Raw genomic sequence first — 18,814 nt, 5'->3', positions numbered from 1 at the left:
ATAAAATGGAAGGATAAGTCAGATACATAAACTATGCAAACATCCTGCTGGTCTTGTGAAGGAGTTGGGGTAACGTGATAGCACTCTCGCCTTGCAGCACTGGTTCAAATCTGGGCCATGGCATTGCCTGCAAGGGGTTTGTATGTTCACCCCGTGTTAATGTGGGTTCCTCCTGGAACTCCAGTTTGCTCCCACATGCCAAAAACAGGTCGCAGCCCTTTCAGTAACATTTTATCAAGCCGCTGTATGTCCCTAGAAGTTCTTATGCTGAGAATACACGGGCCGATTTTACCGTTCCATTTCGCGTCCGATCGTTTTCCGCGCTCGATTATGCAGGTGATTTTCTTATCTTCCATCAGTTTTTATCTTTTCCCATTGTTCCCTATGCAAAATCGAGCGCGGAAACGATCGGGCGGGAGATCGGACAGCTCGGAAATTATCAATCGAGCCATCTAAATGGCTCTAAATCGAGCCGTGTATTCCCAGCATAATGGAGTGGCTAATCGGTGGGACAAAGAAGGGCAATTCTGACTATAGCTCCATAATAACACATGTATTTTACATTGTATCCCTCAATACTATCTGCTGAAGGATTTTAGTTTTGCATGGACATATGTAAATGTAAATAACTGCAGTCTGTAAGTACACTCAGTTTCCCAAAACCATACAGATAAGTTAATTGGCTTCCCCTTGAATTGGCCCTAGACTACAACAGACATATGACTATGGTAGGGATTAGATTGTGAGCCCCTCTCAGGGACAGTTAAAGTGGACCTGAACTCTTGCACAGGACAGAAGGAGAGCATAGAGAAATGCACCCTGTGTGCATTTAGACCGTTTAGCTTGTTTAATTCCCCCTCATTTGTGTCTAATCACAAGTTGTAATCGGATCTCTCCCATGTCACATTACTGCCTATGGGAGAGATGGCAGATAAGTCCATTTGAAAGCACAGGCTGTTAACAACATGTCTGCTTCCATGAATCAGGAAGTAAAAACAGAGCAGATTTATTTTAGGATTTGTATCAGCTGTAACAAAGAAATGTTTTTTGTTTAAATGTTATTATGCTGCTGTGTATCTTTTAGAGCAGAGAGGACGTTCTGAGTTCAGGTCCGCTTTAACACTCCTGGCGGTATGAAAAATTCTGCCAGGAGGCAGCGCAGCAGTTTTTTTTTTTTTTAAATCATGTAGCGAGCCCAGGGCTCGCTACATGATAGCCGCTGCTCAGCGGCATCCCCCCACCCGCTTCGATCGCCTTCGGCGATCTCCGATCAGGAAATCCTTTCCTGGAGGGCTTCCCCCGTCGCCATGGCGACGAGGCGGGATGACGTCACCGACGTCGTGACGTCATTGGGAGTCCCGATCCACCCCTCAGCACTGCCTGGCACTGATTGGCCAGGCAGCGCACGGGGTCTGGGGGGGGGGGGCACGTGCCGCAATGGATAGCGGCGATCAGGCGCGGGGTGGCGGCGATCAGTGTGCTGGCGCAGCTAGCAAAGTGCTAGCTGCGTCCAGCAAAAAAAAAATTATGTAAATCGGCCAAGCAGGGCCTGAGCGGCACCCTCCGGCGGCTTACCCCGTGTCACACACGGGGTTAACGCCAAGGAGGTTAAGTGACAAGACTATATACTCTGTAAGGCGACGTGGAAGATGTGGGCGCTTTATAAATACTATATAATAATAATAATTGTGACCTTCACAGAAGCGTGCAACATCAAATTAATAGATCCAAGATAATGACGGCAATTTTGGTCTAGACTCTAGACGTCTGGTCCGGAGGCTGGAAAGCTAAAGAATTCAGTCCAGGTTGTTACAGCATTCCAATATAGTGACAGATCCCTTGTAATACACTTGTCTCACCTAAACAGTACCTGGCACCTAAATGTAATCTGCTTCCATTTCCCAGTCTCAGCTGGAGGTAAATAGCAAGGCAAATAGGGAGTGTGGTAAGTACAAGCACTAGTAGCTCAGAGGTCTGTCTGCCTCATGTACAAGGCTGGAGAGAGTTCATTGTGAAATATAAATACTTTACATAGTTCCTAACAGAGGGAGAACCACTGGTGACTGTAAAGTATTTTTTAAACTGAAACATAAATACATTTGGAATTATATTGTTCAGTGATGATGCTCCTCCCATGTCTGCAGCACGATTTAGGGCATACATGTCAAACTCCGGCCCACGGGTCAAATCTGGCCCTTAGAACCATTCAATTTGGCCCTCAAGTGGTTTCTCCTCTTTGGATTATGTTTGGCCCACTCTACACCACCAGGGAAGCTATATTTTAGGTGAAACCCTAGAATAGCAAGGAAGCCATATGGGGGGAAAGCACTAAACACTAAGGAACTGTATAGGGGAGGGGAGGGTGGGGGCCCCTAGACACCAGGGAACTGTATAGGGGTTGGAGGGGGGCCATTAGACACCTGAGAACTTTATAATGGAGGGAGGTGGCCAGTAGACTTTGAGGTTGGCCCTCGACTTGGTCCCAGTGTACAATTTCGGCCCACTTTGTATTTGAGTTTGAAACCCCTGATTTAGGGCCAGGTCATGCAAGAGACTTCAAGGACAACAGTAACAAAAGGGATAATGGAGGCCATATTTATTTCCTTTTCAACAATGCTAGTTGCCTGGCAGCCCTGCTGATCTATTTGGCTGCAGTAGTGTCTGAATCACACCAGAAACAAGCATGCAGCTAATCTTGTCAGATCTGACAATAATGTCAGAAGCATCTGATCTGCTGTGTGCTAGTTCAGGGTCTATGGCTAAAAGTATTAGAGGCAGAGGATCAGCAGGATAGCCAGTTAACTGATATTGTTTAACAGTAAATAAATATGGCAGCCTCCATACCCCTCTCATTGCAGTAGTCCTTTAAAGCCTGGTACACACATCCAACTTTGATTGGCCAATTTAACCATCTCCATGTAGTCTGAGAGCTTACCTACACAATCTGATTATAGTATTCAAAATCTGTTGGTCCTCATACTACATGGAAGTGATAAAATTGCCCTCTCAGAATTGGACGTTTTTACCAGGCTGTATATAAAAAGGCCAAGAATCTGTTCACCAGAAAAGTGCCAATATAGCTGTTGTTCTAATCACCCCTCCCACCCCCTGCACCACTATCAATAACCCCTGCATGTCTCTAACATTGCAACACCTCCACATCACCAAAATACACACCCCATACCCAGCCACATCTCCCCTCCAATCAGCAGTGAAGGAAGAAAGTGAAAGGCACAGGTGTCACGCCCCCTACCAGATGTCCACACGAGAGGCTGGGCCACTGTGATGATGTGACGGTCTTTCTCCAGATGTTAAAGGACCACCGTCGCGAAAATCTTAACATTTCAAATATATGTAAACACATTCAAATAAGAAGTACCGGTAGGTTTCTTCCAGAGTAAAATGAGCCATAGATTATTTTTCTCCTATGTTGCTGTCACTTACAGTAGTTAGTAGGAATCTGAACTTACCGACAGGTTTTGGGCTAGTCCATCTCTCCATAGGGGATTCTCAGCATGGCCTTTATTCTTTATAAAGACATTGGCCTCAATTCACTAAACTTATCTCCTGTCTTTAATAACTCTTCTAGAGTTGTTACCATGGTGATAAGGCATGTAGTATTCAGGAAACATTTTACCTTAGGCAAGCCTAAATTAACTCTTCTGTCTTTAAATTAACTCTCCAATCCTTAAAATAACTCCAGAGTTAAAGACAGGCTGTTGATTAGCTGCGTGTGAAAATAACTACAGAGGAGGTAAATTAACTACAGAGGAGGTAAATTAACTACAGGAGAGGTAACTTAAGGAATGAAGAGGTAAGATAACTCTCTCACGTGTGGAGGTAAGTTTTCTCTTGCCTTATTATCTCTAGCATGATCTTAGTGAATTCAGGCCATTGGCCTCAATTCACTAAAATCATGCTGGAGATAATAAGGCAAGAGAAAACTTACCTCCACACAGTGAGAGAGTTATCTTATCTCTTCATTCCTTAAGTTACCTCCTCTGTAGTTAAGTTACCTTCTCTGCAGTTAATTTACCTTCTCTGTAGTTAATTTACCTCCTCTGTAGTTAATTTACCTCCTCTGTAGTTATTTTCACATGCAGTTAATTAACAGCCTGTCTTTAACTCTGGAGTTATTTTAAGGCTTGGAGAGTTAACTTAAAGACAGAAGAGTTAACTTTAGGTTTGCCTGAGGTAAAATGTTTCCTGAATACTACATGCCTTATCACCATGGTAACAACTCTAGAAGAGGTTTTAAAGAGAACCCGAGGTGTGTTTAAAGAATGTTATCTGCATACAGAGGCTGGATCTGCCTATACAGCCCCGCCTCTGTTGCTACCCCAAACCCCACTAAAGTCCCCCTGCACTCTGCAATCCCTCATAAATCACAGCCGTGCTGTGAGGCTGTATTTACATCTGTAGTGTCAGTCTCAGCTGCTCCTCCGCCTCCTGCATAGCTCCGGTCCTTGCCCCTGTCCCTTCCCTCCAATCAGCAGGGAGGGAAGGGACGCAGGCGGGGACCGGAGTTCTGCAGGAGGCGGGGAGAGCAGCAGACTGACACTATAGAGATAAACACAGCCAGCTCTGACAAGCTGTTTGTCAGCAGCGTGGCTGTGATTTATGAGGGATTGCAGAGTGCAGGGGGACCTTAGGGGGGTTTGGGATAGCAACAGAGGCTGTGCTCTATAGGCAGATCCAGCCTCTGTATGCAGATAATATTCTTCAAACCCACCTCGGGTTCTCTTTAAAGACAGGAGATAATCTTAGTGAATTGAGGCCATTCCCTGAAAAAGATTTATACAAAGATGCTGACCAGCCTCCCTGCTCGCCATATACTTTTTTGCCAGCTGGACGGACCAACTGCCATTCACTAAATGCTTTTGAAAATAAAACCCTGAGAAACCCCCATGAGGAGATGGGCTAGTCCAAAACCTGTCGGTTCTGTCAGCTTTCTACTACCTACTGTGAGTGACAGCAACATGAGAGAAAAGTAATTTATGGCTCATTTTACACTGGAAGAGACATACTTCTTATAGGTATACATTTTAAATGTTATGATTTTCGTGACAGTGGTCCTTTAACTCAAACCCAGACAGAAGCGTTAAAAGGAAAACGAGCTGTGAGGGACCTATGGAAGCTGTCAAATGTACTTCCTTTTATGGCCCTTTCACACTGCGACGGTGCGGCGCGTTGTTTTTACTGCACCACACCGCAGGGCAGTGAAAGTCTATGGGGACTATCATACCGATGCAGTATGGCGGGATGCGATGGAAGTGCCATAGTCATATGTCTATGTACGTATCGTAGTGTATGTATAGTAGCATAGGGCCAATTTAGGGGAAACCAATTATCTTATCTGTATGTTTTTGGGATGTGAGAGGATACTGGAGTGCCTGGAGGAAACCCTCACAGACATGAGGAGATCATTCAAACCCTGTGCAGACAATGCTATGGCAGCGATGCGAACTGAAGGACCCAGCGCTGCAAGGCAAGAATGCTAACTAATATGCTACCGTGCTGTGCAGTGTATGTATTGTAGCCTAGGGCCAAGTTAGGGGGAAGCCAATTAACTTATCTGTATATTTTTGGGATGTGGGAGGAAACTGGAGTGCCTAGAGGAAACCCACACAGACACAGGGAGAACATACAAACTGTGCAGAGAGTGCCATGGTTGGGATGCGAACCAAGAGACCAAGCACTGCAAGTCAAGAGTGCTAACCACTTTACCACCATGCTGTGCAGTATATGTATCATAGTCTATGGCCGATTTAGGGGGAAGCCCTAAATTATCTGTATGATTTGGGGATGTGGGAGAAAACTGGAGTGCTCAGAGGAAACCCACACAGACACAGGAACACACTACATGCAGTCAGTGCCCTGGCTGAAATTTTAACTGGGGACCCAGCTCTGCAAGGCGAGAGTGCTAACCACTACCCCACCGTGCTGTGAATGTTTTTGTTTTTTTTTGTTTTTTTAAATCATCATGAATATTTAAATAGAAACATATATGTTTATGCACATATAAAATCTACATATAAAGAGTTAAAGTTATAGAGGTAATTATTTTATCAGGGGAAAAAAAAAAAAAAAACAGCTTCAGAGATGTGATTGCTGTAGCACATATCCAGGGACAAAGAGCCGAGCCTGCTGGCCCTGCATAGGACATTAGGGACAATGGTCAGATTACACATCCCAGCATCCCATGACCAGAGGAATGCAGGAAGCTGCATTTAAACGATGATGACGGGCAGCTAAAGAGTTAAAAGCGAGTATGAGGAAGGCTCTGGCGTGACGTCAGAGGGAGGGGGCGGGGCGTGTGACTGGGATTTAACTGGGATTGATTTGGCTGCAGGCTGATCCTATGGATAGGGGGATGCTGTATGGGGGGGGATCCTCCTTACCTGGGGAGGCGGTGAGGTTGTTCCCCGCGCTGTCCGCAGCCTGGATGTAGAAGTATCTGACAGGCAGGGTGACGGCCGCCTGCAGCCCGGGACCCCACACCAGGCTCCGCTCCGGGCTGACAGCGGCGGCGCACAGAGCGGGGAGACACAGGGCGCAGAGCAGCAGCAGCAGTCCCGGGTGCGCCATGTGTCCCCTCTGTCACCCGCACTCTCCAGCACTCAACTCAATCTCATTCAAACTTTCTCACGGGAAGTGGGGCAGAAGATCTGGCTGCCTGTGATTGGTGAGCTGCGCGGCCAATCAGGAGACCTCAGTGCTGCTGTGTGTAGTGGCCACTGCCAGCTGTGCAAAGACCCCTCTGTGTGTGATGATGGGCTGCCCATTGCTCTGATAGCTCATTCAGAGCTGTGTGTGGGGCTGCCTAGCACTCTCCAGCTCTGCGCTGTGATGTATGGGTGGCTGCCCAGTGCTCTGATAGCTCATTCAGTGATGTGTAATTTGAGGGGCTGCCCAGCTCTGCAGTGTTATATATGGCTGGGCTATATGGAGGACTGCTCAGTACACTGATAGTCCATCCAATGCAGTGTGATTTATGCCTGTGTAATGTGGGGGCTGCCCAGCACTCACCTGCTCTGCAGTGAGACAAGACAAATAACATTTATATTATGCTTTTCTCCTTGCGGACTCAAAGCGCCAATCTATGGCTGTGTAATGGGGGGGGGGGGGGGGGGGCGTGCGGCTGCCCAGCACCCTGTCACAAAAAAAACCCTCTGGGGCAGAATTACATCCAGAGGTCCCAATGACCTCATGCAGGTACAGTAGCTGCTTGCCACTCACAGCCCTAATGCTGGGATTACACGATACGTTTTTTGTAAGAATCGTTCCGATAGATGCCTTCGATGATAAAATTCTGACATGTCCGATGTTCCGCTCGATTTGTTTCCGCTCGATTTCTTATAGAAGTCAATGGAAAAAAGATAAGAAAAACGAGCGGAAGATAAGAGAATCAAGCAGAAAATTGAATGGTTAATAGATTACGCGCCGAATCGAACGCAAAAAAAGTATCGTGTAATCCCAGCAGAATCAGAATCATTTATTTGGCCAAATACAGCAGAGCTATACTCGGAATTATTTGTGGTACACATGGCATGGGCATAGTATAGGAAGACAAGACGCACAACACAAACAATTTGGAATCACAGTAATGGTGTATGTCTGGCCCTCATTAATAACAGACCCCGGTTGTCAGTTAGTGTTCTTCCTGCCGTGCAGGATCAGTCCAGTAATAATAATAGTAGTAATGATGATGATGGCCCCCATACTGCCCTGGGCAGTGAGAACCAGGGCGGGCAGTGGCGAGAACTGGCTATAAAGACCCCGCTAGGGCATGCCCGAAGGCGGGCCTGACAGAGAGAGGTTGGAGTTCAGCAGCCGAACCGCTTTGGGGGAAGAAGGTGTTCTTCCGTCTGCTGGTTTTACATGGTATAGTCCTGTAGCGGCGGCCCAATGGAAGGAGCTTGAAGTAGCGACTGCCTGGGTGGGAGGGGTCACGGGAGATCACAGTGGCCCTCTTCATCATCCTAGCGGAGTGGAGGAGATCAAGAGGTAGAAGAGGAGACCCGATGATTCTCTCTAAGTGCAGTTTGTGTTTATCGCTGGCCGTTGCCCCGCGTACCAGACAATGATTGAGGAGCAGAGGATGGATTCTATGGTGGCAGTATAGAAGCTGGTCAGCAGCTCCCTGGGCATGCCGAATCTCTTCAGTTGGCGCAAAAAGAACAACCTCTGCTGAGATTTCTTCTGAATTTTGGTGGTGTTCTGCCCCCACTTCAGGTTGTTGGTGAGAGTCGTGCCAAGGAACCGCACAGATGTCACTCTAGAGACTTTGGTACCCCCAATGAGGACAGGTGGGAGGGGGGGAGGATTCCGCCTGAAGTCTACGACTAGTTCAACGGTCTTTGCGGCGTTGAGTATAATGTTGGGTGATATGCTTTGAATAGCATTTACATCCTGTAAGTGCAATCTTTTATCCTTATTACCAGAAATAAATCGTTAATGCACCATACAGAGCTGCTGTTTTATCTTGTTTTTCATTTTCACTTGTCACACAAGTTGTGGAGCTTGATAATTGGTGTGACCCATTGGAGCATTATCTCCTGGATCCTACGCTCAGCTGGAGCGCTGTTACTTTTTGGAAGTTGACTATTATCTTGAGTCCCTGACTGTCTGTCTGAATGACACTGAGATTTTGAAATTTCCACCTTCTCTCTCTCTCTCTCTGCTCCCCCACCCATCGTAGAAAATATCCCAATAACCTCAACTCCTAAAGCTCACTGCCTAGAGTTAACTCTGGACTCTCATTTAGACCTCATATTGACACATTAACAACCTCCTGCTACTTCCATTTCAAAAAATATTTACAGAATTCATCCCTTCCTCTCACAAGAGGCAACCAAAATGCTTGTACATGCTCTAATCCTATCCCATTCTGAATACTGTAACACCCTACTCTGCAGCCCCTGTAACACCCTACTCTGCAGTCGCTCTATTGTCTACCTATTACCCCAAGGATCCAGTTTAAACTCCTCATCCTATCATACAAAGCTCTACATAAGTTGTCTCCTCCTTTTATTTCCTCACTAATCTCCAGATACCATCCCACCAGATACCATCCCATCTGTATTTGTATTGCTGATTGTACAGAGTTTTGAACCTCTTATGTATCTAAAATCCCCGCTATTTGTTTTGTACTATGTAAAGCACTGCAGAAGATGTTGGCATTTATAGAAAGAAATAATAATTTAATGCATTCTAATATGTCATTACAGTCCCTCTTTAAAGGAATTATCAGGCTAAATGAAGAAAATGAGTACTACTTACCCGGGGCTTCCTCCAGCCCCAAGCTCCCAGCATGTCAATCACCGCCACGTGGCCCGGAGCGGACTGCGCAGGTGCAGAACTGCGCCTGCACAGTCTGCTCCGGTCCACGTGGTGGTGATTGACAGTGCCGCTCGTGCAGGCGCATTACAGGCCGACCTGGAGGTCGGCATGACGTCATCGCCGGAGACCGGGACGGAGCTATGGCAAACGGCTGCAGCGAGGGACATGCTGGGAGCTTGGGGCTGGAGGAAGCCCCGGTTAAGTAGTGCTTGTCACGGACGGTTGCGGGGCCGCAGACGCGTCCTAGAACCGCGCGTGAAGAAAATGCGATCGCAGTCGATTCTCTGCATCGATTGCGATTCAGATCAATAGAATCTGTATTGGCTGTGTAGGGGCTACCTGTAGCAACCTGGAGTTTCTCTTTCTCCTAGCTGTCATGGAACAGCTGGGAGGAGTCGATTTCTCGGTCAGATTTGCCAGTCAGTGCAGCGAGCAGAATTGACATTCCTGGTTTTTCTTTTTTTAATAAAGACAGTCCTTTCCCTCCTCCGTCCCCCCCCCCCCCCCCCCCCCAAAAAAAAAGGCAGGAGCCTGCTGCAGCTGTCCCCGGCATCAAGCTGTGCTGATGGCCCATCCATCAGATAGAGCTGATAAGCAGCATGATAGATCCAATTTAGTTGGGAAAAGTCAGAAATTCTGGCTACAGTCCCAGCAGGGGAGCTGACACGTAGCTTGCTGCCCCCAAACTTCAAAAGAGCCTTTGCCTGGGAATGACCTGCTGTAAATCCCAGATGTATATCATATTCCATAAACTGCTATGTGTAATATTTTCTGTATTGCCAGGTTGGCAGACCCTCCAAACTAACAGAGCATGATGGGCCCTGTCTGGCGCTGGTTCTGGGGAAGTTTCAGAACATTCTGAGGTAAAGACTGCCAGTTAGACAGTTCGGAAGTGCCCTGGCGATACCACAGGGGTCCCGCCCCTAATGTTTGGTATCATGGTGCTGGGTAAATCGGGACAAATCTGAAAATGTTAGTAAATCTGCCCTGACCTGTACGGTTCTGTGAGATAGAGCCCATATATGGTTAGATATGATTTCTGGTCCCCAGGACAAGGGGAGGACTCCTCTCATATTCTAAGGGGGTGTGTGGCTCCTGCCCTCACTCCCTCCTACTGGATCAGGGGCATAAGAATGGCAGAGGAGCCAAACTCACTGTCCTCCACCCTGAGACAACATCTTGATCACATCTGTGCCAGCTGGAGGATATGCTGGCATCCACCTGGTCTGAACTCTGATTGAAACCAAGAACTTTACAAGTTTTCCCACAAAAGGACATCTCTCCATGAACTCTATCCGTTTTTTCTCCCCTTTATTTTAATACTGTGTTATCTCATGTCTCAATAAGTGTTGATTTTAATAATTTTCTGTATATATATTAATTATTTATATTGCCCGTGAATAAAGACTTTATCAAAGTCATTCACTGTTCCGCTACCCTATTATTCAGCATACACAGAAACTGAACTCAGACTTCTGAAGAGACGCTACTGTTGTTACTAGCCAGACAGAATAGAGTGTGTTTAACCGTTTTTATTTGCAGGTCGAGGAATAGCCAGTTAGTGAGTTCCTCTGTCTCGGAAAACAGAGGTGGTGGCAGTTATACCCCGAATTGGTGTAAAGTTGTAATCACCGTACCTCACAGGCTCTCTTCTAGTCGGGCTGCTGCCCAAATTTCTGTCGGTTTCTGACGAAAGATCGCGACCAAAGCTGGTATGGTCTGTGTGCTGAAACCGATTGGAAGGCAATTTGCGGTCTGACCACTAGGGCTCCTGTGACAGCGCTTATTTTCTTCATTTAGCCTGATAACTCCTTTAACCTCCCTGGCGTTCTATTAAGATCGCCAGGGAGGCTGCGGGAGGGTTTTTTTTTAATAAAAAAAAAACTATTTCATGCAGCCAACTAAAAGTTGGCTGCATGAAAGCCCACTAGAGGGCGCTCCGGATGCGTTCTTCTGATCGCCTCCGACGGCCAGAAGTAACACGGAAGGCTGCAATGAGCGGCCTTCCGTGTTTCGCTTACCTCGTCGCCATGGCGACGAGCGGAGTGACGTCATGGACATCAGCAGACGTCCTGACGTCAGCCGCCTCCGATCCAGCCCTTAGCGCTGGCCGGAACTTTTTGTTCCGGCTACGCTGGGCTCAGGCGGCTGGGGGGACCCTCTTTCGCCGCTGCATGCGGCGGATCGCCGCGCTGCAGCGGCGATCAGGTAGCACACGCGGCTGGCAAAGTGCCGGCTGCGTGTGCTGCTTTTTATTTGAGCCAAATCGGCCCAGCAGGGCCTGAGCGGCAGGCTCCGGCGGTACTGGACGAGCTGAGCTCATCCAGACCGCTCAGCAGGTTAAAGCGGAACTGAAGATCTTCCTAAAACAAAGTGTTTCAATTACCTGGGGCTTCTGCCAGCCTCGTGCAGCCTTCCTGTCCTGCGCTGGTCCACCACGATCCTCCGTTCTCTCGCCGCCAGCTACTTTCATTACCGTTGACTTATGGCCCATACTCACGAGGGACTTTTGTCGCCTCAACCCGCGGCGCGCGCGTGTTGCGGCGACAGGTCGCCCGTGAGTATGGGCCGTTGCACGCGCGCGCACCCCGAACTGTCGCCCGTCGCTCATGTCGCCATGCGATTGAAAGTTTAAATCGCATGGCGACAGTCGCCGCCGCACCCCCGCCGCAACTGTCGCTAGTCCGCGTGAGTACGCGGACTAGCGACAGCAACCTCCATTAAAGTATATGGAGCTTCCGGCGGAGGGAAGAGGAACGTCGGCGACAGCTTCCGCCTCGCCGCTGGTCCCTCTTCCGCGTTTGTACGCGGAGGGACCTGGCGAGGAGCTGTAGCCGGCCTGTCACCCACACGCTCACGTGTGCTGGCGACAGGCAACATTTGCAGCCCGTAAGTACGGGCCATAACACTCACCTAAAGGATTATTAGGAACACCATACTAATACTGTTTTTGAACTCCTTTCGCCTTCAGAACTGCCTTAATTCTACATGGCATTGATTCAACAAGGTGCTGAAAGCATTCTTTAGAACTGTTGGCCCATATTGATAGGATAGCATCTTGCAGTTGATAAAGATTTGTGGGATGCACATCCAGGGCACGAAGCTCCCATTCCATCACATCCCAAAGATGCTCTATTGGGTTGAGATCTGGTGACTGTGGTGGCCATTTTAGTACAGTGAACTCATTGTCAAGTTCAAAAAATTTGAAATGATTTCGAGCTTTGTGACATGGGGCATTATCCTGCTGGAAGTAGCCATGCACGCCTCCAGGACTTCTCAACAGCCGCTCCAACAATATGGAACTCCCTACCTCCACCCATTAGGGCAGCCCCCTCCTCCAACACCTTCAAGAAGGCCCTCAAAACTCACCTTTTCACTCTGGCCTACCACCCCTCACAATTGCTCTAAACCCACAGCTGAACTCTGGTCCCCTACCTCTTGTGTCACTACCTCTCCCTCTAGAATGTAAGCCTTTGGGCAGGGTCCTCCTCTTTTTGTGTCCTACCTGATCATGCACCTCCATTACTGTAAACCCATGCTGTGCATTTGAGTGAACCTAACTTGCCTAATCTCCATTCTCCATCCAGTGACTGACTAAGCATTACCTTGTACTCATACTGTGCTGTGTGTCACCCCTAAATATTGTCTGTAACCTAAATTGATGTCCAGCGCTGCGTAATAAGTTGGTGCTTTATAAATACAATAAATAATAATAATCAGAGGATGGGTATATGATGGTCATGAAGGGACATGGTCAGAAACAATGCTCAGGTAGCCCATGCCATTGAAACAATGCCCAATTGACACTAAGGGGCCTAAAGTGTGCCAAGAAAACATTCCCCACACCATTACACCACCAGCCTGCACAGTGGTAAGAAGGCATGATGGATCCATGTTCTCATTCTGTTCTTGACCAGGACCACACCCCTAAATGCATTGAAGCAACTGCCATGTGATTGGTTGATTAGATAATTGCATTAATGAGCAATTGAACGTTCCTAATAATCCTTTAGGTGAGTGTATAATAATACACTGAGAACACTTGACTAAAGGTGGCCATACACTGGCCCGATTTGCGGCCGTTTCGACAGCAGATTCGATTCTGGGATCGAATCTGCTGCCAATCGTTCGCGCTAAACGCACCCGCCGATCAGATTTCCTCCCGAAATCGGATCGGTCCGTCGATCGCGCCGTGCGGGAAATTACCCTCGATCGCCCGCGGGTAGGGAGCGCGTCGCTAGCGGCGGCCGATCCGATGAGGTATACATTACCTGACGCTGGCTCCCGGGCGTCTTCTCCGCGCTGCACCCGCTCCATCCCGGCGCTTCCTGTCACTGCAGTGACCAGGAAGTTCAAATAGAGGGCGCTCTATTTGAACTTCCCGGTCACGGAGTGACACAGGAAGTGCCAGGATGGAGCGGGTGCAGCGTGGAGAAGATGCGGAGACGATGCCCGGGAGTCAGCGTCAGGTAATGTATGCGGGGGGGGGGGGGAGGGGGGGACAGGCGGCAGCGGCGGCTCCACAGATTGTGATCGGTTTCAGGCTGAAATCGATTCACAATCTGTTTGCAGTAAAGGCAGCCATACGATCCCTCTCTGATCAGATTCGATCAGATAGGGATCTGTCAGCTGGTCGATCTAATGGTAAATCGACCAGTGTATGGCTACCTTAACCCTTAAAGAGACTCCGTAACAAAAATTGCATCCTGTTTTTTATCATCCTACAAGTTCCAAAAGCTATTCTAATGTGTTCTAGCTTACTGCAGCACTTTGTACTATCACAGTCTCTGTAATAAATCAACTTATCTCTCTCTTGTCAGACTTGTCAGCCTGTGTCTGGAAGGCTGCCAAGTTCTTCAGTGTTGTGGTTCTGCTATGAACTCCCCCTTCCAGGCCAATCTATGCACACTGCCTGTGTGTTATTTAGATTAGAGCAGCTTCTCTCTTCTCTCTTATCTTTTACAAGCTGGATAAATCGTCCTCTGAGCTGGCTGGGCTTTCACATAGTGAGGAATTACAGACAAGGGCAAAGCTGTTTGCAGGAAGAAAAGAGCAGCCTGAAACTTCAGTGCATGAGAGATGCAGGGGGAAAGAAACACACATATGATCTCTTGAGATTCAAAAGGAAGGCTGTACACAGCCTGCTTGTGTATGGATGTATTTTCTATGTGTAGACATACTGTACATCAACCTACTTCCTGTTTTGGTGGCCATTTTGTTTGTTTATAAACAAACTTTTTAAAACTGTTTTTAACCACTTTTAATGCGGCGGGGAGCGGCGAAATTGTGACAGAGGGTAATAGGAGATGTCCCCTGACACACTGGTATGTTTACTTTTGTGTGATTTTAACAATACAGATTCTCTTTAAGGCTCGTACACGCTGTACTACAGGGAACGACGGGTCCGTCGGACCCTCCCGCTGGGTGGGCGTTCCAGCGATAGTAGAGCGTGTGTACAGTCTGTCTGCAGACTGATAAGGCTGTTTCTGAGCGATCCGCTGAGCACATTGTTCAGAAACAGTGTTATCAGTCTGCAGACAGACTGTACACACGCTCTACTATTGCTGGAACGCCCCGACGGACCCGTCGTTCCTTATAGTAGTGCGTGTGTACGCACCTTTAGCGATATGCAGGGATCGGCGCTAGATCTGTCTATCTGTGCACTTTAAAGAAAACCTGTAACTTTAAAAACGTCCCCTGGGGGTACTTACCCCAAGAGGAGGAAGCCTCTGGATCCTAACGAAGCTTCCCCTGTCCTCCTCGGTCCTGGCAATACAGCGCTTCGACCCCCCCAACAGCACAAGGTAAATATTTACCTACCGCGATCTGGCGCAGTATAGCGGCTCTTCGTTCAGGCTAAGTTGGAAATAGCCAGGCCCGATCGTATCCGCTCTACTGCGCCTGCGCTGGATTGTGGTAGGTAAATATTTGCCTGTTGCTTGTCAGCTTTGTTGAGGTTTTGGTGGAGCCAGCGCTGGATTCCCCCAAGCTAGAGAGGATGGGGGAAATGTTTTTTTTTCTGGTAGTACTTTTTATGCTGTAAATTATATTTTAGAGCAAAAAAGTAATGCTGTTTTTCATACCACTTTGCTGGTTTACATAGTAGAAAATTCTACTACTGGTACTACATTATATAATGTTATGATCATTACTTTGTTCGGCACTTTGGGAGGTGCTGGTGCAGAATGATTAATACTTTTCATTAATTATCAAGGCCATCTCCCAGCTGAGCGTATTTTTCTTGGCCGGTGCACCATTTCGTGTATAACTGTACGCTTCATGTAGTTCTGGTGTCCAGGAAACCAGTAGGTCGCCCCAGGTGACATGTCAGTGACGCAGCTACTGCAGGCAGTGAGCCTCTCTGGGGGGTATTTACTGACACTGTACAAAGATTTTCTGTAACTCTTGGCTCTGACCTAGCTTTAATGGATGTCCAGACATCTGAATCAGCAAAAACAAGCCACGATTGGCGTCTGTTTGGGCTCCTCCAACACCTGTTTTTGTGGCTCTTTTTGTTCGAGAAAGTTTGATGATTTCAGAGTTGGAAAGGCTCTAGTGACAGCTGCGGTGACACAAATACAAGGAGGAGGAAATGTTCAGGGTGGATTATTTTACATTTGTTTGCCAAACTCTGCTTAAAGAACCACTATCCTGCATTTAATGACATTTTAATAAAGTTCTTATCAAAATTGGCAGCATTTCAGAGGTTTTGTTTTTTTCATTAGAAATATTGATTTATTTAAAGGATGCTTGTCACCACCAGGCGAGAAGAAAGTTACATTCTTACCGAAGAAGTGGGAGTGTTCAGGTTCCCTTAGGGCCCTTTCACATGGAAAGCTGACAAGCGGTGAAGTCACTTTGTCACTGAGCGTGGTTGCGACATGTCGATAGATTACACATGTCATGGTTCTCTGCCGCCTAGTAACTTCACTGCATGTAGCGTGACCAGATTTTTGTGGGTCCAACCTGGGACAGGGAGGGGGAGGGGCGCGGGGCGCGCGCCGCGGCGAAATGTGGGGAGGACTGAGGAGCGCGCAGCGATGAAGACCGGGGGGGGGGGGGGGATGGGCGTGGTCATGACATTGTATGGGCGGAGCTAGCGTAATGATGTAACAGCGAGGCATAAGAAAGCAATGTTTACACCATGATGTGGACAAACGAGACTTTGCATCATGGGTGTGCAGAAACTGTGTGATGCTAATAGTATACCGTAACCACAAAGCAGCAAACATAGCCATCTATGACCATTAAATAATAAATGCAGTAACAGTTACCCCGGACACCAGAAAATAAACGCAATGGGCAACATGTCAGCACAAAAAAAACGCAATGCGTGCAACATGTCAGTATAAAATAAATGCAATGCGGGCAACATGTCAGTACAAAATAAATGCAATGCGGGCAAACATGTCAGTACAAAATAAACGAAATGCGGGCAACATGTCAGTACAAAATAAACGCAATGCGGGCAACATGTCAGTACAAAATTAAAGCAATGCGGGCAAACATGTCAGTACAAAATAAACGCAATGCGGGCAAACATTTCACCAGAAAATAAACGTAATGCGGGCAAACATTTCACCAGAAAATAAAGGCAATGCAGGCAAACATTTCCCCAGAAAAGAAACGCAATGCGGGCAAACATTTCCCCAGAAAAGAAACGCAATGCGGGCAAACATTTCCCCAGAAAAGAAACGCAATGCGGGCAAACATTTCACCAGAAAATAAACGTAATGCGGGCAAACATTTCACCAGAAAATAAAGGCAATGCAGGCAAACATTTCCCCAGAAAAGAAACGCAATGCGGGCAAACATTTCCCCAGAAAAGAAACGCAATGCGGGCAAACATTTCCCCAGAAAAGAAACGCAATGCGGGCAAACATTTCACCAGAAAAGAAACGCAATGCGGGCAAACATTTCCCCAGAGAAGAGACGCAATGCGGGCAAACATTTCCCCAGAAAAGAAACGCAATGCGGGCAAACATTTCCCCAGAAAAGAAACGCAATGCGGGCAAACATTTCACCAGAAAAGAAACGCAATGCGGGCAAATATTTCACCAGAAAAGAAACGCAATGCGGGCAAACATTTCCCCAGAAAAGAAACGCAATGCGGGCAAACATTTTACCAGAAAAGAAACGCAATGCGGGCAAACATTTCACCAGAAAAGAAACGAAATGGGAGTAAATTTCACCTGGAAAAGAAAGCATTTACTCACCTGGCAGAAGTCTCTGGCCTCTGGCGCGCTGCTCCCGGGACCACCTTCCTCCTGCTCGTCTCCCGCGCTGACAGGGCTACGGCAAGATGGCGCCCGAAGCCCTGTACTGGAGACACAAATAGTCTCCAGTACAGGGCTTCGGCAGCCATCTTGCCGTAGCCCTGCTCGCCTGCCGGTGTCGGAACAGACAACGGAAGAAGGAGGCTGGAGCGGGGCTGCGGGCAATGAACTGGCACAGCGTCTATAGACGCCGCTGCCAGTTCATGAGGATAGAGTGACCCGAGGCCGGGACGTCCCGCTGCTGAAAGCGGGACGTTTCCCGGGACCTCATGCAGCCTGGGACAGCGGACCCCGAATCCGGGACGCGTCCCGGGCAATCCGGGACGTCTGGTCACTCTACTGCATGTCAACGCTTGACACGTGATGTTGCAACTTCTTCAATTTGGCTGCATTTAAATTGCACTCAAATTGCATTAGTGGGCTGTAGATGGGAGGCTGAACCGCTCGGCAAAGTTCAGCCGTCCATCTGAAAGGAGCCTTACAGCCCTCTGGGTCCTTTCTTAGTCTCCTCGTTCCCCCACCAGTCCCCTGTTCAAATCTCCACCAGCTGTGTATTCAGGTGTCCTCTGAAGTGCTCGGCTCCCGAGTGTGCAGAACAGAGCCGCTTGTCTTCGGAATTTGCTTGATACCACCACGCACCTGATTGACCACGCCGGCCCGACATCTTGCTGCTTGTCTGATCAATGTGCTCGGCCCAAAATTTCTCACATAATCGATCGGGCATTTCACCTGGCGCCATTTTTCATCCCATTTGATAATTATCAAATTGGATGGTCGATCAGCTGCCGAGTCACTAGATGCCGGGCCGAGGCATAGGATGGAGAGGCTCCAGCCTCAGGGCGCAGTGTAGGAGGGGGCGCACAATTCATTCAACTGTCATTCCTAATTGTGTTTGAAGCAGAAAGAAATAAGAAAAGGAGATACATGGAAGTGACTACAAGCCAGATAACTAGAGTTTAATGTGTTGGGGGCCCTGGGGTGCCTCTTAGTCTAATAGCAATCAGTGTGTGACGGCTGGGGTGGAGGGATGGAGGGGCCCACTTTGGTGTCTCAGCCTTGGGTGCTGGAGGACCTTGTCCCGGCTCTGACTAGATGTATGAGTATCTTAAGGGTAGGAACACACTAGGCAGAATCTCATATGCGTTTTCCACTATGTGCTATGGAAAACGCATATATGATTCTGCCTAGTGTGTTCC

General features: G+C 47.9%; 1 protein-coding gene across 1 annotated transcript in view; it reads right to left on the bottom strand.

Moving 5' to 3' along the window:
• The window catches only part of POGLUT3 (protein O-glucosyltransferase 3), a 31,449-nt gene extending 24,813 nt beyond the window's left edge, over positions 1–6,636 (bottom strand). The window contains exon 1 of the mRNA XM_068266915.1: positions 6,402–6,636. Coding sequence (XP_068123016.1) covers positions 6,402–6,588 — 187 coding nt within the window. The 5' untranslated portion in view covers positions 6,589–6,636. The remainder of the gene's footprint in view (positions 1–6,401) is intronic.
• Between the last annotated feature and the right edge of the window lie 12,178 nt (positions 6,637–18,814).

Source organism: Hyperolius riggenbachi, chromosome 2, assembly GCF_040937935.1.
Source record: "Hyperolius riggenbachi isolate aHypRig1 chromosome 2, aHypRig1.pri, whole genome shotgun sequence".
NCBI lineage: Eukaryota > Metazoa > Chordata > Amphibia > Anura > Hyperoliidae > Hyperolius > Hyperolius riggenbachi.
Note: the sequence above shows the minus strand (reverse complement) of the source record. Positions and strands in the feature narration are given on the sequence as shown.